This window comes from Thunnus albacares, chromosome 7, assembly GCF_914725855.1.
Source record: "Thunnus albacares chromosome 7, fThuAlb1.1, whole genome shotgun sequence".
NCBI lineage: Eukaryota > Metazoa > Chordata > Actinopteri > Scombriformes > Scombridae > Thunnus > Thunnus albacares.
In genome coordinates, this window is record NC_058112.1 from 20,401,742 (window position 1) to 20,427,129 (window position 25,388).

The 25,388-nt window shown below is 39.3% G+C and overlaps 2 protein-coding genes across 4 annotated transcripts; both read right to left on the reverse strand.

The window, feature by feature from the left end:
* Positions 1-108: 108 nt before the first annotated feature.
* On the reverse strand, positions 109-14,454 carry hps5 (HPS5 biogenesis of lysosomal organelles complex 2 subunit 2). Its single transcript, XM_044356886.1, has 23 exons — positions 14,263-14,454; positions 11,746-11,875; positions 11,387-11,497; positions 11,160-11,224; positions 10,801-10,993; positions 10,471-10,601; positions 9,780-9,998; positions 9,627-9,698; positions 9,318-9,406; positions 8,931-9,109; positions 7,437-7,595; positions 6,852-7,011; positions 5,374-5,491; positions 4,795-4,941; positions 4,531-4,599; positions 3,837-4,438; positions 3,119-3,239; positions 2,880-3,029; positions 2,667-2,786; positions 2,352-2,465; positions 2,127-2,233; positions 1,075-1,360; positions 109-661 (listed from the first exon to the last, which is right to left on the reverse strand). The coding sequence occupies exons 2-23, from the start codon at positions 11,851-11,853 to the stop codon at positions 601-603; spliced, it is 3,381 nt and encodes a 1,126-aa protein (XP_044212821.1). The 5' UTR covers positions 11,854-11,875; positions 14,263-14,454; the 3' UTR covers positions 109-600.
* Positions 14,455-15,247: 793 nt separating this feature from the next.
* On the reverse strand, positions 15,248-24,503 carry gtf2h1 (general transcription factor IIH, polypeptide 1). 3 transcript variants are annotated; one of them, XM_044356923.1, is made up of 15 exons: positions 24,322-24,503; positions 22,774-22,942; positions 22,491-22,683; positions 21,123-21,288; positions 20,871-20,964; positions 20,365-20,514; positions 20,155-20,234; positions 19,906-20,039; positions 19,731-19,818; positions 19,544-19,632; positions 18,642-18,759; positions 17,168-17,261; positions 16,787-16,902; positions 16,090-16,182; positions 15,248-16,006 (listed from the first exon to the last, which is right to left on the reverse strand). In XM_044356923.1, the coding sequence occupies exons 2-15, from the start codon at positions 22,925-22,927 to the stop codon at positions 15,920-15,922; spliced, it is 1,656 nt and encodes a 551-aa protein (XP_044212858.1). In that variant the 5' UTR covers positions 22,928-22,942; positions 24,322-24,503; the 3' UTR covers positions 15,248-15,919. The 3 variants fall into 3 exon arrangements, with proteins under 3 accessions (XP_044212858.1, XP_044212859.1, XP_044212860.1); XM_044356924.1 differs by having other exon boundaries at positions 24,317-24,503; XM_044356925.1 differs by lacking the exon at positions 24,322-24,503 and adding an exon at positions 24,022-24,250.
* Between the last annotated feature and the right edge of the window lie 885 nt (positions 24,504-25,388).

Sequence of the window (25,388 nt, forward strand, 5' to 3'; positions counted from 1 at the left end):
GATGTATGAGGAGAAAAACAGTTTCATTTAAATAAAACTCTGGCCATAATCGCACAGATTAAAACCTTTTGTTCCATAAAAAAACAAAAAACAATGGCGGAAACATGATGTTTCATACAGACAGTTTTTATTCACATAATATTACCTAGTTAGAACATTTCACTATAATTGTTGACAGTTCATTTTCTTGTAACAACAGGATAATCTACTTTTTCGTTTGGCCTCAGAGTCATCAGATATTTGCTTATCTGTACATGCGAAAAAGCATTTAACTCAAATCATGAAAATATCAGTAATGCAACAAACCCCTGTACATTCACCTGAATACTGATAAAATTAAAGTAAATGGAATGAAGAGGAAAATACTGAAAAATATTTGTGCAAAAAAAAACAAAACAGTTAGCAATTAGAAGTTAAATAGATAATACTGTTTTCAATGGGAGGATAAGTACCTTCATGAGAACTGGCAAGCTTTTACAAATATCACAGTGTATAAATTAAGCCACAGCTTCAAAAGCGGTTAGTGGGGAGACTTACATCAAGTGTTAGTTATCTCATTTAGCTGATAGGAGCTTCTGTCTACACGGCGCTGATCTGCATTTAGGCGTGCTGAGACCACAGGAACCGATCGCAGCGCTCGAGCATCGTCTGAATCGTTGCCCTAGAATAGAAAATGGAAGAAACACAACTGTAACACCTACGAGATAAAGTCCATTGAACTGTTACACTGATGACAATCAAAAACAGTTCCTCAGCTGTTATTCCAGACTTTATTTACACATTTTAGTTCAATATCTAGTTATTATAAAAGACTTTTCAGACCACTAATATAACTGTCATGTTCCCCAAACCACCAAGAGACCTCTCAAACAATTCATTCTGCTCTCTCTGCTCAAATTTAACAAAATCAATGGATTAAAATGTTTTTTCTTCCCCAATGCTGCTTGCCTTTTAAATGTAAACAAAATCACATAACGCCAGAAAACACTTCATCTGAAAAAAGTGCTGGAACTGCTTCCTTTTCTCATGAGCTAATTAAACTTTGATAGCTTGGTAACTGACACTCTGACTCACCTCTGCCTCTTCTCTGTGACTCGCAGCAGCTCACAGACCAGTTTGGAGTGGGGTGAAAGGACCAGCTGCACTCCACACTCCTCCAAGATGGCCAACGCACGGTCCGGCCCGGCCATCCGAGCCAGCAGCAGGGTCAGGTTCTCAGGGCTGACCTTCCCGCCACAGTCTGCTGAGCCATTAGACAGGCTGCTACCATTCACACCTGTGGCCTGCTCTGAGACGCTGCTGCACCGCTGAGACAGCTGGATCAGGAGCTTCCACTCATCCAAAGTCTGCGGCTCAACACCTGGAAAATGACAGAAAGCAAACCTGTGTGTTTAAACTCTCAGAAAAAAAAGTGAATCATTAATTACTTGGACGTTTCTTGATTTATAACTTCACGTAAGTACTGAAAACCATTGTTGGGATCAAGACGTGTCAAGAACTTAACTGAAAGAGAACTTCTGAAAGCTTGTAATCTGTTACTTAAAAAACATTTCTTTACAGGATCAAAAGTGCTGTTTATTTTCAGGTTCTGCCTGCACTGTCTACATACATGTTTACAGAATTATTGAGCTGTAATGTTGCAACTGTTGCACCAGAGCTGTGTCCAAGTTCAGGCGCTGGATCTTTTGTTGCAAAGGCCAGACTGAATCTGCATCCAAAGTCAAACATTTCCAAATTCCAAATTTCACACCACAAAGTCGCCCTCAAATGGCCAACAAAGTATAAATACCAGCAGTAAACTCAGGTAAGCACCATGCTATATGCTTATCACCAGCATACTCTAATTTCAAATCCCTTTTGTACTGCAACAAAGACAAAGAAGAATCACCACAGTTCATTTTTTCCCAGAAAGAGTGAATCCACTTTGGTTTATTTGTGTTGTCTGATTTGGCTGGTGAGCTAATCATTGTGTTATGAAGAAGGTGCAGTGAGTAGTTGATGTAAACATGCTCCACTACTTATGTATCATGTGTATATGCACCTGATTTCCTGGTAGCGGACATGGTTTTTGGAATGTATCTCACTAACCCTTGACATTGTAACCAACATTCGTCTCTGTCAATTACCATCAGGCTCTTCCAGTAGGGTGATGTCATCCAGCTGACAGATAGTGGAGAAGGCTTCTGTGCGGCGCTGCAGCTCACGGCAGAGATACAGATAGCCAGTCCAGTACCTACAAACACACATATTATACAAAAGCTGACATGTGTCCCTTTCTACCAAAAACTGCCATCAACAGCAAAAAAAATATGACTTGTCTTGTTTAGACAAAAAAAAAAAATTGGAAGTACCCGTGACTGCGGCACATTTCTGACATCTTCTGCTTGGAGGACAGATCTGCCGGGAGACGTATCAGCAGAGACAGGAGGCGTCCATAACCCCAACTGAAACAATGAGAGTGCCACCTGCAACGGGAGTCACATTTAGTCACAGTTACAGTTCTTATACTTTACTTTCACTTCAAGATTTTACATTCTTGTGGCCTGAATATAATCCAGAGATGAAATGGTAGCATCTTAGTTACCATCCATCCAGCAGATGTGTTTTTTAGTTAAAACAAAGAAAAAGTTATTTTGCAATTTTTTTCTCACGCAACAGTAGCAGACCTGGGCAGTCCGTCAGGGGTTAAGGTATCACAACGCTGAGGAGCATCATGGGTAAGTGCGAGCTCAAGCCAATCCTGTCGCAGTGATTCTGGTTCGAGAAGGGACTGCAGAAACGGCAACCTGGAGGAAGAAATGAATGTAAGATTCAGCAAGAAAGTGAGATCAATGTCTTTTTTTTTTTCCTTTGACAAAAAGATCAAACTGAAGATGTACCTGTGCCCCTCAGTTCGTGACTGGACCAGATTATCCAGGTATGCCAGGAAGTGGCTTTGTTGAGCCATAGCCATTACGTCGGCAGGAGTTATCGTGGGGTAGAACTGAGAAAACGAGCGTACAGCTGCCTCGCCGTGCTTCTCATACAGCCTACATGTTAACATAGTGTAATTACTTCCCAAGGTCCATCACAACTTAAATATATGTTGATGGTGTAAGAGAGAAACATGGGTACTGACCTGTGTAAGTGAGCAAGGAGATGAGGGGCACTCCAGGGCTGCAGCTCTCTCAGACTGCGTAGTGATCTCAGTAAATCCCCTCTCTGAATAACCTCCACCACCTTACTGGACTGAGTCAGATCTGTGGGGAAGTATCAGAAATGTAAATATAGATACAAATACAGTTTGTTGTCCGTAGGCTCGACTACTCCAACACTGAACTGAGCAAAATCTATTTATCAGTATGTGGGCTTAAAACTTTCTCATTTGTTTTGGTTCTGCTATATTCTATGTGATTATTGGCTAAAGCTATTTAGATGGTTTTCTACAGTGAAAGATTTAACCAGATCTTGGTTGGAAATCTTTGGCTTTTTTGTATACGGTAAACCCATTAGATTCTGCATGTTTTTAATGAATGGTCAAATAAGATGCTTTTTATCATTCCAATGGAACAACTACATTGATTTAATTCTGAAACACAGCACAGTCTTTCCTTGACTATTTAGTGGAAACTAAGAGTCATTTCACATTCATCTTTTGTTTATTATTCTGCAAAAATGTATAATAATTTCCATTTCACATGGGGGAAGCACACTGTATGTTTCCCTTTTTTATTTCTCTAAAATGTGTTCTTTCTTGATTTGTAAAATCTGAACATAAAATCTGGGGGGAAAAAAGGAAAAGATTAAACCAGAGAGTAAACCAGTATGATCAAGTGATTTAAGAAGAAGCTTCTGACCTAGCATGGCCTCAGTGAAGGAGCTCTTCACCGCCGGCTGCTCCTGGTAACAGAGCAGACACATTCTTCTTATGCGCTCCGCATCCAGCAGGAAGAAGTAGCGGCGCAGGAAGGTTGTGCAGCCCAAAGCTCGCTCATCTGCCTGGTTTCTGAAACAGCTCAGCTCTGTGTATAGTGTAGCCAGCTGTGTGAGATTAGCCAGGAGATCTGATGGTACAGGTTTGGGGGGAACCACTCGTACAGGCTCTGGAGAACTCCCATTTACAGCGGCGGGCTCTTTCTCATTGTAATCTGCAGTCAGCTGACTCTCACACTGGCTCTCTTTTTCTCCGAGCTCTGGAGGCTTTTCTGTATTTTCCTCTGTAGCGCTCTCTGTGGATTCTCTTGATGAGCAAGAAGACTCCTCTGGCTGCTCTGAGAAGGTGTTTACATAATCCCTCTCCCATCTCTGTTCTCCAGGTACATCCGTGTTTGAATCACTCACAGCAGCTGACCTGAGCTCTGCAGGTCCGAGAATTCGCTCCAGCACCGGCAGCCACTCCAGCAGAGTTTCTCCCAGGCAGACTGGATCCAGTAGCACCATGGGATCTTGGATCTGGGAGCTGGTGTTGGAAAAATGTAACATTTGAATAACAGAGTACGCTTTGGTTTCCACAGAAAAACTGGAAAAAAAAAAGGTAGTAGCTGTACTTACACGGCCCTTTCCGTCGCTGATCGGAGCTCCAGCATGTCGGCCTCTGTGTTGGGCATTTCATCATAAACCCTGTGACGACAATTATCATTCACTGGTTTGATCTGATTAATTTTCACTGGTCTACTCATAACAAAGGTTCAAGGTATTAGTTCAAATTTGGTTAAAAATCACAGAAAATAAGTAATTCTTTATTTCAGTACACAATCTCATCAGTTCTTAGTAAAAACTGTTCTAACATGGCTTTAGTCCACGTTCTGTACTCACTCATTTTCAACTTCCTCTGAGAACGGAGCAGAAGCGGCTGACATTTCAGCTTGTCCACCCTCTCTGAAGTCAGGCCGTTGCCAGAGCTCAGAGTTCATCTGGAGGGTGTTGATCTTCTCTGTTGTCTTCTTAACAAAACTGGAAACGCTGAGAAAAAGAAAACTGAATTAAAATAACCATTCTCCAATAAGATTACACTTACATGGATTTACAATCCAACAGTGAGAAAGGCAAACAGAACTACAAACAGTGAACCTTTTCATATGGCAAATGACTGAGTGTGATGCTTGGAAATAAAACATACTGCATGTGCCTACACAGATGAACAATGTGAATTTAAAAAAAAAAAAAAAAAGATGCGTGACTTGGGTGGAAAGGGGAAGTAAGCTGTCAAAAAGCACAGCTGCATTTGAATAATAGGTTATTGTAGGAGTTTCGGTCCTCATAACAAAAAAAAGAAATGATACAAACCCCGAACATTTTCATAAGTGTTCAAATATAACACACACACACAGCTGTGACACACTCCTCTATTTAAAGCTGTGAGCCTGTTTGTGCTTAGTTTCTCTGGATGTTCACCTGTCTTTGACGGCCTGCAGTGCGATGCGGGGGGGTTTGGTGCGGAATGAGAGGGGGAGGTGGAACGGCAGGCCTTGCTCAGATCGCTCAGCCTCCATACGCTCAGTGCTCTGTGGATCTGAATAAAGATTGGGGCAAGAGCCAGAGGAAACACACAGATGGATGGAGTACCAGAGGGGCATGATGAGAGGGAGAAGACAAAATGCAAGCAGATGGAGCAAAGGTGCCAGACAACACTACAGAGAGCGTAAATTAAATGCTGCACAATACAGAAATAAAAAAAAAACAGAACCAAAATGGTGATATGTGTGTATGATACAATGGAACAGACAAGAAACTTGATATTAATAACGTGGCATTTATAAAGCATGTCAACCGTCAGGGTGATCATTCAGCTCTCACAGCAAATCCAACGGAGCAGCACAGCAACATTTTTGATTAAATGATTTTTAGTTTTTTTTAAATTCCAAATAAAATCAGTTTCAGGTACACAGGTACAAATGATCAATACGACAAAGAGTCAAAGAGTCAAATTATTATCAGTCACACGTTTATATTGATAAATCTTTCAGCAGCTAGCGATGTCCTCAATTCCAAATATCTTATCTGTCAGTTTTTTTTTGTTTAATCAGTTGGTGACATAAAACTGAAAATAATTCACTCTCTTTTCACATTGAAATCAGAGAAGGAGGAAAAGGAGTTTGTTCGTCCTACACACACAGAGCAGAGAGAGAGACAGTGAAGAAATAAACAAGAAAGAATATGTGTGAGTGGGTTATTTGTTTATATCCTTCCAGTTTGCTGTAGTTATTGTTTTCGCATCAGCAAGGCCAATTTGATTTTGATTTACTCTGCTGATACTTTTCCAGTTTGTTTTGACTGTGAGTGAATGAAAACTCGCTGATGTCTGAGTCTGTTCTTGTACAGCCGGACGCTGCATCACTCCGCACCACCGGTACGTATACATTTACATCCCAGGGAACCTTACACTGTTTCTTTATCTTTATTTGCACCAGAGTGTGCAGATTACACAAAAAGGAGAGGTAAATAAGACGTTTTTAAGAATAATAAAGATAGCACAAAACAGCTGTTATTTGATTATTATTGTTACCACAATGTGAATTAGTTTATACAAAAATATCAGAGCAAGGCTTTAATTAATCTGCTGCCATTCTTTATGTGCAATTATCTCAATAGATTAATATATGAATACTACAACATAAATTACAATAAATATTACAGTGATCCTCCTGGTAAGGTTAGCTGTTCATCTCCATCTGCTTTTCATTATATTGTTACTAATAATTATTTGTATTAATAGAAATGATTCTATTAACTTTTGAAAACTCACTTCATGTTGTCTTTTTTAATATCAGACAAAACGAATGTCACTTTCATAGAAAGCATTTGTTTATAGTTAATATCCTTTCACCATTCAGCCAGGCAGCTGATGCTCGAGAGCAAAATCCGCCTCTTACCATGATCCACCTGATCGTCATCCTGCACAAAACTGAACTCCTTGAGCCGCTCCTCCTCTGACATGGACTGATTGATGAGGGAGCTTGTCTCTTCATCTGACTGGCTTCCTCTGCGGCTGATCACACGATAGATTCCACAGTCCAGGACGTTGAAGCTCTCCTGGATGATGAAAATAATGATATCAGTATACTGTTTAAAGAAGCTGTGAGCTTCTGTTAAATTAGCCTAATATAAACAACCCTCTGCTTTTGTGTCAAAACTTGGAGAGGAAGTAATCTAACCATGATGTATTTGTTTGATGTGGAATTATTCTGCACACCATGTAGCTTCCTGGACCTCATGACAAGTCAGAGAAACAAGTTAAAGAAGTTAAAGATAATGTTAGCTTACACAAGTTTAATTCTGCTTATCGCTTCCTTTTTTAAGCTTTTTTGTGTGTGACACTTTTGACTTCATTTTGGCAGTGAACAGTAGAAAAGTGACATGAAATGATGGGAAGGATGACATGTAATAAACAGCTACTTAATGAAATGCCCCAGTTCCTTGAATGTTCTCCACAGAAGGTTCAAGTTATTTTAACTTACATGTGAGGAGATGCTGCTTCTGCGGCTGCTGGAGGCAGAGTCCAGAGGCTCTAGCTTACTGATTACTTCCTCCAGTTGGCCAATCATCTCCAGCTGTGTGCTGGAACTGAGCTGAGACCTGAGGTGTTCAAGGCGGTCAATGGGGATTGATTTCCTGGCCTGCATAAAACAAGAACGATGAACGAGGCTTTTATTTATGATTTATCAACACTCACTACAACACAAGTAAAAAAAAAATATGTGTGCTGAGATGATGATGAGAAATCTGGTTCGGATTTTTAAGATATTTTATTGACATCAAAATGTAACCTGTTGCATGTAAATGTTTGGTTTCACCATCTGCACAAACTCAGACTTACAGGATTCTAGTGCATTTTGATACTTTTCACTTTTTCTAATGTGGCCTGTAAAGCCTGGTTATTTAAAGGATAAGTTCACAATTTTTTAAGTCTGCCATAAAACAATAATCAGGTGCTCATACACAGATAATCCATCACTATCTGTGTGTTAAAAGTATATTTCTATCTAAGTCAATAGCAGGAAGCAACTCTAGCACCTGTCTGTTTCTTTTTAGGGTTAGGCCCTGAGACACCTCAGGTGAAAATTTCATTTCATTCTGTGATTTTTAATGGTAACACAGGAGGTCAAATATTCATTGAACAGCTTAAGCCGGGCTCAGACTACAGGAGTTTTAAAATCCTAATCAGTTTTGAAATCAGGTTGCATCACACACATAAGGAGAAACTTTGCAGATGTTCTTCTCTCTAATCTCAAACATGCACACATTAAAAGATTTGAAAATAATGGCACATCACACACTACAGGATATTATAAAGATTATCGTGCCAGAGGAAGCAATGCATCACCTCAGGTGACCTCACGTGATCTCATGGGGAATCAGATGTAAACAAAATACTTTGCAGTGAGAAAAAACAAAAGCAGAAGACTAAATGAGTCTGGATGAAAAAATGGTTGGGGGGAACACGGTCAACACAATCGTCTGTTCTTTAGTGCGAACTAGAAGTGAGATTTTAACTGTCAGTTTTAATATCTGTCAACAGTAGTATGCTAGCTAACGTCAGCCTCAATGGCTAGAGTGTTTACTGTTGCTTGGCAACACCGTCAGCTCTCTCTCATTGGCTATTGTGGTCCTGCTTGGTAAATATTGACGTAATCATCCAGATTTTAAATCCTAAATATCAAACAAGTTTGAATTTATCGGGGTGGCCCCCATGAGTCTGCAAGCAGTTCTGGAGGTTTAAGATTGGATCTGTAAACCCCTCACATACCAGATAATCTGGGCAGAGCATCAGTTCAGACCAAGGTCCCAAACCAGATGTCTCTGCCGATTGTCTGGAGGGATGAATCAAGGATAAATTGGCCCAAAAACCCCTATAATCTGAGCCCGGCTTCAGACAAGATTCAACAGATTTGGTTCAACTTTGCACATGGACATAAACAGTTACTGTAGCATGGCGGTAGCAGCCATCTTACCCGTCCGGTGGTGATAGCGTGCTGGAACATACAGCAGACGGCAGCAGCCAGAGGCCAGGACTCCCTACGCAGCAGGCGCTCAACACAACGCTCTGCAGATAACAGGGAGAGGTGGGACAGACGCCCGCTGCCATGGAGACAGAAGAGCTCACTGCGGTAGACTGCGATGTCAACCAAATCTACAAAACCAGAAAACAGGTTTGGTTCAATTCCCAGTAAATCAAACAGGAGGATGACTATGGGCCTAATGATCTCAGTAGTACTTTTGTCAACATATTTATGGTGTGTGTGTGTATGTGTGCGTGTATGTTTATGGACAAAATGTTTGATCGCTCAGTTACTAAAAAGGATCACTTGTGTTTTTTTGGGAAAAAGTATCAAATGCACCTTTGACTTCTGTCCACAGTAGAACTTGGCCATTATGAGGTGTGAAGATATAAATGGCTGAGTCTGTCCAGGTCAGCAGGTTTTGGTCTCTACACATATAAATAAAATGTACAGTTAGTTACAGGGTCATCTGCATTTCTTTTCGTTTTTTTAAAGAATGATGTCAAGTTGTTTTTACTAATATCTGATATAATTAATATTTTTAGCCTGCTTTCAATAATGTACAAAATTGATCAAAATCATAAAAATATGTGATTGCCAAACCTAAGAACTCAGATGATAAAATATATTAAAAATATGTAATATTACCCAAAATAAAGCAGTTTAGGGAAGGCGACTGACTGGGGGCTCTTCTGCGCTGAATGGTAATGTGGCTCGTTTCTGCAGGTAACAGATGAACAAAAGACAAATTAGAAGTTTGACTTTTACAGCAGATGACTTAAAAGCAGGAAAATATGGTACCTGTAAGTGATGAGCGGTAAAGGAGGACAGGCAAGCTGCTGTTTGAACTGATGGGTGCTCAGAACCTCGCCGTTAAAACTGGCTTCCCATATTCGAGACCCCGGTCGGGCACAGTACAGCAGAGGGGGCTGACCCACTAATAATCCCCTGTTCTGAGGGAAAAAACAAGCTCCGTACTCCCCGTCACGCTCCTTATTTCCAACACGCCAGAACTTCTCCCTGAAGGCAGGAAAAAAAACAACACTGCTGAGAGACGGCCAACATGAAGGAAGGAGATTCTCCAGAGAGAGTAAAATAAACACATTCAAACTTTTTTTTAAACAAAAAGTTAAGAAATAAAAATGAATACATGTCAAATGCATTATGACTGTTTATCCTGTGCAGGTTCACGAGGAAAATCACGCAAAAACTGTCTTATATAAAAAGAGAAGTTAGTTGTAGCTTGTAAACTATCACAGAAACTTGGTTCAGTACAAACTAAATGCAAAGAACAATCTGTCAAATATTGATGAATAGTAATCCTTTATGAATCACCACAAAACTAGCATGTCTAACATAGAAATATGGATTTAACATCTTGCTTAAAGACACCTGAGCAGGGCAGATATTTGCCGATACAGAGGCATTAAGGTGGGCCCTGTTCCTAATGGCAGACACTCAAGAGGTGCAAGACAGACATACTGGCACTCACCTGTCTGTGTCACAGAGGTAGCAACGGCTCAGAGAAGACACCAACAGTCGACTGTCTTGGTACCCGAGCTGAACCACTCTGGAGTCTACAGTGGTGATGGTCTGAACAGGAAAGATGACGAATGCTGACCCCTAGACACAAAAAAAAGAATATAAAAAAAAATGAATTGCATGAATTACAAGCATATATCTTGCAAGCTTAAAGGAATTTTTTGCATTCCCCTTTTGATTGCTGTTGCCAAGACACATGACACGGATGTCACGCAACTACTATATATGCACAAGCCACATTTGATGTTATCGAGGAACATCAATAGTGCTGGTTCAATACCTTTCCCAGCTTGGAGGATCCTGCACGGAGACAGGACACCTTGCCTCCAGAGTCCCCGACAAAAACTCTGAGCGCGCTGGTGTCCCAGCAGAGTGCAGTAATGGCATGACCCCTGTGCTCCCAAGACACACTGACTCTCTCTGGACGACCCCGCCGCTCCAGTTGCAGCTCCCACACCACCACCAGACCCTGACTGGACCGGAGACAAACACCAACACCCGCCATTGTGAATAATACAAGTAACACAGAGATAATGTATGAGGGAAGAAGAGCAGGCTTGCATTGATTGACATGGGGTAAACTTTGTTTTAAGGCAGATGAGTGTGAAACATTTCTATACTTCATGGATAGACTCTAACCTTGTTGCAATAGCGATAAAGTCTTCATCATGAGGGCAACATGACACCTGAGTGATAGCTCCCTCCTGAAAGAGACCCAATGTTTGGCGATTAGAATTTAAGAGAAACTGACTTTGCACAAATGTGACACAGACATTCATTCATTTTTATGTGTAGCTGTATCATTTAACAGCAGAGCAACAGTCAAAGCAGTATTTCTGCACACAAGGTACTCAGTCACTTATTACCTTGTGAGTGAGGATAAGCCTTTGTTTCCAGCCCTCCCTCTGAATTAGGTGCAACGCTCCTGTTGATGTTCCCAATGCGAGCCACTTCCTTGACACTGCCAAACAAGTACACTGTAACACAACAGATTCAAAAAGAGAGAGAAAAACAGGGTAAGCATGACATGATAACATGTAATTAGATACTGAATTTATATGTAGCAAGAAAAATGTACACAAGGTGCATGCCTGATAAATTATATAGTTAGTGTAACTGGGTAATTTTTCACTCTGTAGTACTTTAAATAATATCTAAAAACCACTGTAAATTTTCTATGTGTGATTTAATTATAAGACTCCAGACATGTGATGGTGAAACCTACCTTGAGCCTGCCGGAGTCTAAACGGAGAGCGGAGAGAAGTGGATCGAGGCAGTCAAGCTCTGCCAGTACATGACTGTGGTTCTCTGGCACAACTGGTATCAGAGGCATCTTGACTGGGGATCCTCTACAACTGAGAGAGTATGAGACAGACAGTTAAGTATGAAGAAAACGTGAGGGACTTCAAGACTCACTACTCTGCTTCCTCACATACCATGGCCCTCCATGCTGTGTGGCATCATATGACTTTCAGTAGTGTACTCACCCTCCCAAATTGACCAGTCATGACTCCACTTTTTAGACTGCCTTCAAGCTGGCTAGCCCCCTCTCCCTAATGTCAAATGTCTCTCTCCAGGAGCTGTCAGTTAACATTTTGCAAGGAAGACTCTAATGTTCACTCTGACAGGACAAGAAGACACAATTTAGCTGAAAAGTTAGGACAAAATACTGTAATTTGGTTTTGATTTACTTGTTGTAGTTTTGAGTGAACGTCTATGGAAGCAGAGGCAAAACTAAAGCTGTGGATCATCAGGATAATCAGATTGTGTACACAAAAACATTTACAGTTTGCATGCTAGATAAATGTTCTCAAATAAAATGTCAAAACATAAATTCTCCTCAATATTTAAGTGGTTGCCACAAGTATCTCAGTAAGAGGTGAGAAGTAGCAGTCCACTCTGACTTTTGTCTCTATTTGTTAGCACTCTACTGTGACTGGGATGTATTTGAGGGTGACGATGGACTTAGATTGTGCATTACCATGGTTGAGGGACCTGAAGTGAAAAAGTGCAATTGGCACCCAATAACTGCCATATAGAGGGGCCCTCATACACAAAACAAGGCCTCTAGACTAAATAATAATGCAGGGGCACTCATAAAGCCCCTGTCTTTGCAACTGATATTGTCATTGAATGTTGCTTACATTACTACAAACCAACTGACATGTCAAACCTGAGGGGCCCTGGGGCAGCTGATCATTTCCAGCCTCGGACTTCAGACTGACACTGATTGTTTGATATAAAAGTATATGTTGTGCCAAACTACTCATTTCTCTAAAGACAGTGTGGTTTTAATGCCTGTGTTTGTGGTGCTTTTCAATGATTATCACAGATTTTTGGTCAGGATGTGAGTCTTGTGCCTTTGATCAGTGGTGAAAGAAGAATTCAGATGGTTTACTCAAGTAAAAGCAGTAATACCACACTGAACATGCTCTGTTACAAGTTGAAGACCTGCATTGATAAGGTATCAATCGCAAATTCAGGATCAACAGTAAGTGCTCAAAGCAGAAAAAATGGCCATGTCAGTGTTACCATTTTATTTGATTAAATTATCATTACTAATACATTAAATATGTCAATAGCATTTTACTGTTGTAGTTAGTCGAGGTGGAGCTCATTTTAAAAACTGTATACTTTATAGTTTAAAGCAATGCACCTCATTGTATAGGCTAAGTTCACCATGTGTTCTGTAGGTAAAATCTGAATTTGTAGAGTCACCAGAGTGGTCAAGTAAACATAGTGAAATAAATTGTGTATAACATTTCACTCTGAATTTTGGTGGAATAGAAATATTAGAGCTGGAAAGATTAGTCAAGAAAATTATTCAGCAACTATTTTGATAATGGATTAACTGTTTCAAGTAATTTTTCAAGAAAATAATGCTAAAATTCTCTAGTTTCTGCTTCTTAAATGTGAATATTTGCTGGTTTCTTTAGTCTTCTATGACAGTAAACTGAGTGTCTTGTGAACTGCTGGTCGGGACAAAACAAGACATTTGAGGTCGCATCTTGGGCTTTGGGAAACGGCGATCAACATTCTTTCACTATTTCTGATATTCTATTGACCAAACGATTAATAATCAATTAATCGAAAAAATAGTTGACAGATGAATCCGTTGCAGCCTTAAGAAATATCACGTGTCATGAGATGGAAACACCCAAGGAAAGTCCCAGTAAATTAACTAAGTTACCTTAAAGTCTGTACTTTAGTAAATAAAGTAACGTTACAGTAACGTCAGAGTTTATTAACCGTTAACTTTACGTTCAGACGTTGACGTAGAAAAAGTTAACTGTCAACAAACCTTTAAACTTCAAGCTTTCAAGCTCCGTCGTTCAAACCACTGTTTTGTTTTTAGTAATTGTCCTTCTTAAATCAGTCAGTAGGTTTACCGGACGACTCGTTTTAGTGTTTGTTGTCGATAAAATGGAGGTTTATCGATAAATTATCTGCGCTTTCGCACTTTAAAGGGGCGAGTCAATCGGCCGATTCAATCTGCATCACGAGACCCTGCTGCTGACACTGATGCTAACATGTCAGTATTAACGCTAATGTGCTGCTAAAAACGTACAAAAAATAAATGTGAGCAGGGCAATATGTAAAATACATCTGACGGTTTAACGACATTTCGATAAATCTGTGCCAACTCGAACCAGTGTATTGGAAATAACAAGTTAGCAAACATGCTAGCTTCCACAGCGCTGTTGCCATTCACTCGCTGTTTTCTCAGTTAAAACTCACTCACCGGATGATTGGGTTGACACTCAAGCGTTGCCGCCTACAAATCTACACCAAACCGCTGTCTTACATCCCTGGTTTTATTCGCTTTTTATATTTTGGAGAAAGTCAGCGGTCACCCACGGTATGCAGCCGACCTGTCAGAGCTTCACTCAGCTGATGTGAGGACACTTCCTGAAAGGCAACGCGTCGGTTTGCCCATAGAGCATGCCGCGCCGTCATATCAATAAAAACATCTCCGTGTACTATCGTCATATCATTAAAAACATCTCCGTGTAGTATCCTCAGCTTAATAAGACCAACCGACACCTACAGCCATACCAGCTGTAGTTTATAAGTCACCAGGTCACAAAAACAAAATAATCTTTTTTGTAATGGCGAAGATGAATAACAGCATTTACAGCATATACAACTTGAGGTGCATGGATTTTAAGGATAGGTTTAGCCAGGTGCCCATATGAACACTTAAATAGGTTTTTACTCGCTGTAATTCATACTGGCTACTAAAAGACCCCCTTCAAATGTGCTTTTTAATGTAAGTGATGGGGGGGCAAAAGCCACAGTAGGTCCACAATCATTTTATGCAAAAATGCATTTGAGAGTGCATCTGAGTTAGTCATATCGAGTGGATATCTGCCACATTAACAATCTTTTTAGCATCAAATTCCCTCTGTGTTTCCCTGTTGAGCTGGGAAACAAAAAGAAGGACTTTGGCACTAAAACGACATCTACTATCTACTCAAGATATCTACTTGATTTGACACATTTGAAGTTTCAAATTAGCTTCAGGTAAACTTTTAAATAAATTTTTACACAATGTGGATTTTGTCCCCCCATCACTTACATTTGCATTATGAAAGGATCTTCTAATAGTCAGTATGAACAGGAGGAATGGTTATGGCGAGAAAAAACAATTTCAATGTTCATTTGGGCATCTGACCGTTGTTTTAAGACTGCATTGAAAAACTGAATCCTTAATGAAGTGTTGCAGGTTCATGAACAACAGCTTTATGCCTCACTTTAATTCAGAATAACATTTTTGTCTTCAGTGCAGACAGAAGGTGCAGACATTACAAACCAGTGACAGTGTGATTTGAGTCACACACACACACTAATGCACTCGAGTGTCAAATGTCTTTACAGTATTGCTATATTCACTTCCTCTTTCGCTTCAGATTTTCAGGAACCTTGTTCCATAAATCGAGCCGGTGCTCAGAGGAGCTCCTTGTATGTCCAAGCTTTCTTTCAATGCTCTGAGCACTGATGAAACATGTTGCCAGTCCTCTGCTTGCATCTCACACCTCAGCCTGTTATCCTGAGAGCCTTTCTGATTTCAATCTAAAGTTTGGTCATATTAAACCATAGTAGAAGTCCCAGTTAACCATTACCGGCACCAATCTCTCAACCATTGAAAAAAAAAAACAACACAAACAAAAGAGAAAGAAACTAATTACAGTTATTCATGACTGAGATGTAGTTAGTCTCTGTTGGACATTTGGGGATGTAGCAGCGTCCATCTATATCCTCATCATAAGCCCCTGTGAACCTTGTCCCATCAGGCTGTAATCTGTGGTCTCTTCACAGCAGTCTGGAGGGCCTCCACAGGCCATTTGTCCATATACTTTAATGTCTTCCTTGTCCTCTCTTCGACAAACCGTCAGACTTCAGGTTTTCCTCATCATCCGTCGGGTTTGCCAGATGTGGAACTTGCTATAGGCCGTCTGCAGCATCTCCTCCAAGTGCCCTGTAAGCTAAGAGGATGTCCAATAGATTTAATACAAGAATCACCTGGTATATAAGCTTTTGTGTAATTATTAAATCATTAGAGACTTACATTTGTACTTAAGTACTGACGTTGAATCTTCTCCTGAAAGGGACAAAGCTTGGTCATCTGAAATCTCTCGAGGTTTGACTTCATTTTCATCACCTATATGAAAAGTACGTAATGATGAAACATTTTTGAAGATTAACCCATTAGGAAAAACTGAAAAAAAAAAGTTTCCTACTATTTATAAGGTGAGAACACCTGTGATGGTGGTGGTAGTGATGGAAATTATACTATAAAACTATAAACTGACACAAACTGAGCGAAAAAGATGTAGTTCACAGCAGATATAGTTAGATTTTTTTTATAGCACAGATCAATAGAAAGAAAAATGCTAATGTCCACATGAAAACAAATATCTTATAAAGGAATCTATGGCTATAAAACACAAAATGTTGTGATTAGTGTTGAAAAAGCTTAGTTAATTTTGAGTGTAATTCAGCTTTGAAAAACAATAAAACATGAGAAAGTCCAAGGGGGGATTGTATGCTGATTATTATGTATGAAATATAGAAACCTGTGAGCAAGTGTGGTTTATATTTTTTAAAAATCACATAGAAATGCTAATTGTTGTATGTATTATTAGACAATTATTAGAACTGCCAATTTATTTATTTTTTGCCAAAAACATGGGTGTCAAGACAGAGAATAACTTACTATGTGACTAATAATTTGACCTTGGTTACATAAACTGAATATTAGTCACCTTCTCCTCCAGAAATGGTGTGTTTACAGGAAAACAGGACCAGAAATGTCTCAATAGCTCTCCAGCAGCTGCATAAAGGTGCTTCAACTCTCCTTGAACTTCAGTAGGTACCATTTCTGGAAAAAAACAACAAAGAATGAAAAGGCAAATGATTTAATAAAAAAAAAAGAAAAATCTTTTTGGGGAGGGACATGTTGACATTTTTAAAGATAACATTCATGTTGAGATCAATGATTTAGTGGAAAATACAGAAAACATTGAGGAGATTTTGTGGGAGCAAGCTGAATGTGCTGCTTAGAGGCTTTACAGTAACCTCAGACTCTACAGATGTGCTTCAGGCAACAGTTTTACAGTAATTCAGCAATTTCGGAACACACGTACGATTTATGGCTTGTTGCTGCGCTCCTGCCTGCATGAGGACGCCACCTGGAGAAAGCGCTGCGATGGCAGAAGTTGCTGCTGTGCTGGACAACACCTGCAAAGAGTGAGAGAAAGACTATGGTGAAACTAAAGGCACCATTCATGGTTTAAACCTGATACACATTTCTGACTTTTGGGGGAAACTGAAACTCTGGATTATTTCAAAATAACTTTATTATTATTAATAATACATTTTTTCTTTGTAATATTTTCTAGACTGGAATAAGAATCAGCATCTTAATCTAAATCTTCTGACCAGGGAACATACTGTTTGTGACAATGGTGATTCTATGCTGACTTATGTGATTACAGCCATTTTGACAATACAAGGCCCAATCAGAATTATGTCAGCAAGTTGTGAGTAAACATTTACTGATAAATAAACAGTATTTAGATTTACTTCAGTCAGAGAACAACTTAGAACGTAACTTTCAGTATGTGGCACATAAAGTGGGAGAAGGAGCTGAAAATGGTGCAGGAGGAGGGTACCAACAACATACAGGTGGGCTCAAATCTTTGCACAAGTCTACTGTGGCACCAAATGGCTTCTCAAGGGACAGTTTCTCCTCTTTTTGTTGTCTTGTGTTAGAGGAGCCAGGCATGTTTGAGGACACATGTATATCGCTGACTAAGGTCTCCAAAGTTCCCAAAAAACAACAATGCTGCCTCAGGGCGACTACCTGCCTGCTCCACCTTGCCTCTGAAAACCCGGAGGTATGTGACTGGAATGAACATCTTCCCTGATCTTAATCTGAGAATGTGTTGTTATTGATACTATTTTTAAAATGGTGTTTTAAAATGAAAATGATCTCCGTCCACACGAGCAGTGTTTCAGAAATAATCTCCATCAATACTAACACACCAGGAAACGGATGTCACATGACCGCTGGACACGGGAATTGTCACAAATTGGTCGAATAATGGCTTGCCTCCTGTGCGATACCTGTAATTTGTTATCCATGTTGAATTAACCACTGGTAGTCAAGGCTGATGTCGTTTGTTTTCTTGCAGAAAAGGGTCATGTGATGATGTGGGGTGTAACGAATCAGGGAAGGACACATCGCCACTGATAAGATACAGGCAGGAAACAAACAAATCTCCATTCTAGGGGTTTGAAAACGCCGGAGTAGTGTGGACGCTTAGGCATAAACAGGGGAAAAGTTATGCTTCCTTTTGGATGAAACTACTAAGATGATCATTAATCTTTGTCCCAAAGTCAATGATTGACTGTTGAATCACAACAAAACCTGTGTGCTCTCTACACTCAGGTGAAGACAGCAACTGAGCTGTTAACTATTCAACATTTGGTGAAAATGTGAATGCAGAGCGACTTAGAAACACCAGGTAAAGAATCTGCTGACAGTGATTTTCACACTGCCCTTCAACCAAAACAAAACATTATAAAATTACAGAAATAGAATGTATATGATCGAACCTGAGTAAGGTTGGGTTTGTAATTAGCCATCTCATGCCGGATGTAGTTGACAGAGTTGATGATATCCTGGCTAGTTGTATACTGTTGGGACTGAAGTGGCACTGGACCATGAGCATACCTTAAATAAGAAGGAGGATAAAAAGAAAATTATATTAGAAAATTTCACCGGGATAGGAAGAATCAACTGAACTATGAATACATCGATTTAAAATGGAAGAATTTATTCCTGGATGGTTTTAAAAAGATAAGCCTGTATTATCAGCATTAAACATGATGGGAGGCTGCCAAATGTAAGAGCATAGTGTCCCCTCTATCTGAGACTCCATACATTCACTCTATATGCCAAAGTTAAATTTTGGTGTTGGGTTATGGCCACTGCCAGGATCATTTACACAGAGAGAGTAATGAATCTGAACATTAAAATGAAATATAAAATCTATTAATTAACAGCTCAAAGTGAGCACTCTGTCCAGAGGGTGTGAGACTAACAACAGATGAGCTTCTTCCCAAATTTTACACAGTTGAAATCTGGATAAAAAGTTATAAAGGCTTTACACACCTTGAACAGACACAGCTTGCTGATTAATTGTTAAGTCTATCAGTTGATGGTTGTTTATTGACTGCTTAAAGCCAATTATAAAATAAAAATACAAAATATTTGGTGATTTTAGATTCTGAAATGTCTATAGGTCTATAGGCCAATCTTGGTTTCATTTATTACAATTTGAATATTTTGAGTTTTGTGACTTGGTTGAGCCATTTCAAAACATCAAGCATTACTATTATTAGTAGTGTCATTAATCACTGATGAAAATACTCATTAGTTGCAGCCCTTCTCTTAGCTTTCATTTGGAGTAAAACATGCAAAGTCAAGAAGATATAAACATGTGGACAGACTGTACCTGTCAGACTTCTTGAGGTTTAACGCAACTGTTTTTGGTCCGTTTTCCCTTTGCAGGTCTTCATATTCTATGGCTTCCTGTAATTTAACCTAAAAAAAACATTGCAAACAGAAAAAAAAGTGACCTAGTCTGTTAAAGACTAACAGCTGTATTTTGAAAAAGCTTTAAAACTACAGAACCATCGTACCTTCTTCACAGGAGGCTGAAAGAAGTCAGAATCCCTTGAGTTTCCATCTGTACTGCTTGTCTCACTGGCTTGATCAGTTGGTGTTTCCCTTTAAAAACATGATGGAGATGAAGTTAAAGATAAAGCATACTGAGCAGGTTATTGTGTTTTTTGCCTCCAGAAGTAATTTCTTTACCCTTTGCGTGAGCCTGCTGCCAGCACCATGGCACTGTGATGGTTGAACCGCTTTATAATGGCCGAGTTGCTGCTCTCTTTCACCGTCCTGTTCGAATTAGATGTTGAGGATGGTGGTGTGCAAACTCCATAGCCCTGTGTCACAGAAAATACCAAGTTCTGAAGCTTGAAGGATGCCGTGGGAAAAAGAAAGCTACACAAGTAAATGATTATTGATGTGGCTGCGACTGATCATCTCATTAAATCCCACCTCATCCAAAGTTTTATCCTCTAATGACAGGAGATCGACCAAAGGATTCTTCACTCCTTGAACCACCATAGACTTTAAGCCTGCATGAGACAGATTTCAAGCATTTACATATGAAAACAGACTTGTGGCTGAAATAATACATACACTGACTTTAAAATCGTTCCATTTGTATGTGAGATTTGCCCCCAAAATAAGCTTTACAAATCCTACCCTTTTCATCCTGCTTGGCACACTCTGAGAAGATATCCTGTGTTCCTGTGTTGATGCGGTCTCTGTGAAAATAATGGGACTGGAAAAAGCGGGTCCAGAACTCCTTCTCCGTCAGGTTATGAGGCACATTTTCACTATACTTCTGCTTCACTGCAAGAACAACAAAGGTTGACATAAATATACAGTACCAGTCAAAAGTTTGGACACACTTTCTCATCCAAGAGAATGGGAAGGTGTGTCCAAACTGGTACTGTACTCTATCAAATTTTTATTATATCTGATCTGCAACACCTATTGCACATTTAAAAGTCATTCATTGGGGTGGACACTCATGCAGGTTTTTATTCCAACAAATTCCTCTCTGGAACACAGTGTGTTAATCGGTAAAATCGCTCGTTTTTGTTGCTCTAAATGAAAATCTGAATATTCTCGACAGCCAGTACTTTCTCCTGGTCAATCAACAGTTGTAAGTGATGTAACTTAAAAGTGGAGATGTAGTCATTTACCTGCAGGGTATGTTCTGAAGATAGATTCAATAATATCAGCTGTCAGATTATATCTCAAGCCATTGCAGCCATCTGTCTGAGGTCTAATGTCTGCCTGTAAAGCACAAAAATGACACCTGTTAACGCTCACCTGTATGTTGTTAATGCTAATAAAGTTAATGTAAATTTCCAGTGCTTCAATCAGTTATTAAATTTAACATGATCTTATTTTCTAAATATAAGGTCTAACTGTCACAGGTTTGAACTACTCACCAGAAATGCTCCAGATATACCGACTTCCTGTTTGTTGTTGTATAGTGCAGGGTCTGTGTTGTTTAAGCCTCCTAACCGGTTGGCCCAAAATTCCTCAGCACTGATCACTTGGCTTACCACTAGATCTTTATATAACTGGAAAAGCACTGGATCCTCTTGGAGCATCCTACAGAAACAAATAAAATTTAAATATTTTATAGATGACTACTGTCGCTTTCAGTCAACATTTAAACCCAAGAAAGTTCTTAATCAATTAACTGTCTAAACTTCTAAAGTAATGATGACATGATGACTGACATAAACAATTAATTTCACAGAAAATTGTATCAATATTAAGATATTATCATAACTATCTAAACCTAAAGCAGTCAAATACAAGAACCTTGCAATAAATTCTAACTTCATGAAGGTTATAATGTTCCGTTTTTATTGACACCGTTTCAGAAAGGCGTTGGTTCAACTTTACAGTCATTTTGGAGACTGTAGTTTATGGTCCAGTGAAGTGTGCTATAAAGGAGAGGTGTTGCTTGTATTTTGTCCACCCCATTCATACCAACAATGGTGGAGAAACACTTCTCAGGACTTTGAGTTGAGATTATTGCATTACTCATCCTGTTCCTAACATTATGTTTACGAATGGTTAACAATAAAATGACAGAAATGAGCTGCCAACATAGTCCTGAACACAGTCACTACTTCAAAGGTTGGCGTACATCTGTATATTTTTTCTTTCGATGCAAAGACCAAAACCACTAGTCACTAGTAAACACTATCCATACAGCATTAAACAGCGTTTTTGTTGTGTACTATTTTCAACAGTGATCTAGGTGTGATAGATAGACAATTATTTTCAAATATTGCAATGATTATTTTGCTTATCAATTAATCTGCCAGTTATTTTTTCAAATAATTAATCAATCATTTGGTCTATAAAATGTCATAAAATAATGAGTCAAAGGTGATGTCTTCAGATGTCTTGTTTTGTCTAACCAACAGTCCAAAAGATATGCAGTTTACTATCATGTATGACAAAAGAAGCTGAAACAAGCACATTTTTGGCATTTGTGCTTAAAATATGACTCAAACAATGAATCGTTGCAGCTCAACAACAAACAAAAAACCACAATGCCCATTTTCATGGTAATGAAGGAACATGTCACTGGGTGCAAACGTGTGGCTCACTGATTTGTTTTAAATAGGAGGTCAACAGAAGAACACCGTGTATCAGGCTCTGATTACTTGTTCTTAGGATCAGTTCATTGATGGTTTTGTTTTTTTTGTGTGATTTGTTGATAAAAAGTCGAAAACAGAATATCACCAGACTTATCCTTCGAAGGCAACCTTGGGAAAACAGGTTCATAGTGTCACCTGTTTTTCTCCTCCAGTTCTTTGTTAGCTTTCTTCTTGAACTTGGGCAGTAGCTGCTGCAGCAATTCCTTGGTGGCCTCACGGTCTTTGAGTGCAGTGCTCTCATTAGAGAAGTGGAATGTGGTACTCTCGCCGGTGTGAAGGACCAGCTGGAGCTGAATTTTTGCTTTACCATCTGGGCTGATTTTCTGACCTACACAGAACAGAAATAACACATTATCACACATCGTCATCGCATTATTACCTTAGCGCTACTTGTAACTTGAGGGCAAAGAATACTCACAGCGAATATCTGCATATAGGTGGCTGACAGTGAAGCGGTCTTTGCCTTCTGGACCCCAGGCTATGCGTTCAGCCATCAGATAAAGTGTGCCATCCTGCTTCCTTTGGCGAACCTTTTTCACCACCAGAAGCACCTCCTCTGATAGTGATGCCATGACTAGGACAGGTAACTGAGAAAGCAGAGAAACTGTCAATGGCAATTATGATTAATAAACATGTTTTGCATTAGAGATGTGCTGGTTTTTACTAAGTACATTGTGGTGAATTCTGACAATATCAATACCGCCAACCATTTCCATTGCCGTGATTATTGTTGTTTTCAGAGGACACTGTAAACACATAGCAGCTCTCCTGCGTTCTTTAGCAGTTTTATTTTGTTCAGCCACAAGGAGGAAGCTTTCTACCGGTCAAACAGAGGCAGAATAACGCATAAAGCAGAATAACGCATAAAGCATAGAGAAACAGGCTCCTGTCTGTTGAGCTCTTGCTACTCTGGCCAGGACTTTCTATATTAACATCAACCAACTGAAGTGTGGCAAACTTCAAAGAGAGAGAGAGCTACATTTGACCTGACTAACAAACTCCCCGCGTCAAGATCATACACATCATGTTCTTCCTCACAGGTCAGCTTCAGCTCTGCTGCTGTTAGCAGTGATGTGGAGAAGTTGTGTAAAGCTGAAGTCTGCACTAACGGCCTGTAAAGGCCCATTATAACTTATTCTGTTTTGTGTGTGTTAACTAATTTCTCTGCCTTTAAAAAATGAACATAGCTGTTAACATCCAGCAGATAACACTTACTATAAAGTTCTTGCACTCCAGAAATCAATTGATTAATTTCATCAGGAAAAATATCAAGAATTTTCAAAAATATGAATGGGTGCGTAAAATCTAAGAGGCACTGAGCTGCATTTAAAGTGATTTCCAGTCAACTGTCTGAAACTTTGAACCGCTTACTTTTGTTTACAGCGTTGAAACTGTTTTTGATGTTATTTATAATGCAGACCAATCATGGTGTGAAGTAATTTAACTATGTTTTAGCGCCATTTTTACAATTTCAGGAAACTTTGATGATTATCGTAATATTTTTTACCTAAGATAATCGTAACATGAGATTTTGATATCACCGGCACATCCTTATTCTGCACAATATGGATAAAATCTGACAGATACAAGAGTAAACAGGATATTAGAAATAAATGTGTGACACAACATAAACATATATTCAATGTGACGACCACCTAGTTGTTACCTGAACATCGGTTACGGAGTTAACATCAGCGACGTGAACGGAAGCAATAAAGCGAGTCAATGTGGAGTAAAATATGAAGCGATGTGTGAAAGAAGCACGAATACTTTCAACTGACGGCACTGATAAATAAATGCTCTGCTTCTTACAGAGTCTTTATCATGTGCTTGGTAATGTCATCTAAATACAAAACAAGCCCCAGTCGAGCTGTTGTAGGTTTATCACATCAACTTGGCTAACCAGCGTTACGTTAGCTAGAAGAGAGAAAGACGGAGGGAGAAGTCGGCAGTAAACTTACTTTACCTCAAAGTTTATCGATACTGCGACCAATACTTCGCTTTCCTTCAACACATAATCTCAAAATGTATGTATTCTGACTTCTAAAATACACAGAATGAGTTATCTGAAACTAAATTTTGACTAACTGTAAGCACCGCGACTTGAGCGCCGACATGACTGCCAAGCTCTGTGTTACACTACAAACGTTCCGGCGGGATAACGCGACGCGACAGATGACAAGTTCCGGTGTTACACCGTATTTGGTCACCCGTCAGATTCTGTGAAATGCAGTGTCGGAAGAAGTCCCCTGATCCTTTACTTTAGTGAAAGTAGCCTATCAAAGCCACAATGTAAAATACTTAATTACAAGTAAAAATCCTGCATCATACTTAAGTAAAGGCATAGAAGTATTACCAGATAAATTAACTTGAAGCACTTTGGTAAAAGTACTAATTTTGTAGAAAATGGGGCTGTGACCGTTATACTAAAATGGTGCTTATGCACTGACTCATCACTATTAATGATGTACTTTGTTAAATGTATTTAATATATCAGATACTTTTATTTAAGTGATAGCTCTGAGTACTTCTTCCAAAACTGCAGGTCATAGAATCTGTAGGGTCACCAAATACGGTGTAACACCAGTCAGAGCCCACTGAACTCTTTCTAAACAGTATGATAAGGGTCAACAATTGGGTCAGCTAGGGCCAGTTTTTCAAGGATTTTTCATTGGAGTGCCATTAAGTTGCGCAGTGGAAACACAGGGCGATATGTTTTATTTATTTATAATTCTTTCCCATCGATAAGTGATAACTAACAGTTACAGCTTATTTTAATACTCATTTGGCTAAAAATAACTCATACAAGAATACATGTTCTGTGCTGCACTTTAAGACTAGAGTACTTTATTGTTATCCACACGCAGTGGCCTGCGTCATTCATAGCTGACTGAAAGTACTGTTGTTGTTGTTGTTGTTGTTGTTGTTGTTGCCTTAGAAAAAAAATGGCATCAACACACAATAGAGCAATAGAGCTGCAATGATTAGTGAATTAATCGATTTGTTGCCAACTATTAGATTAATTGCCAACTA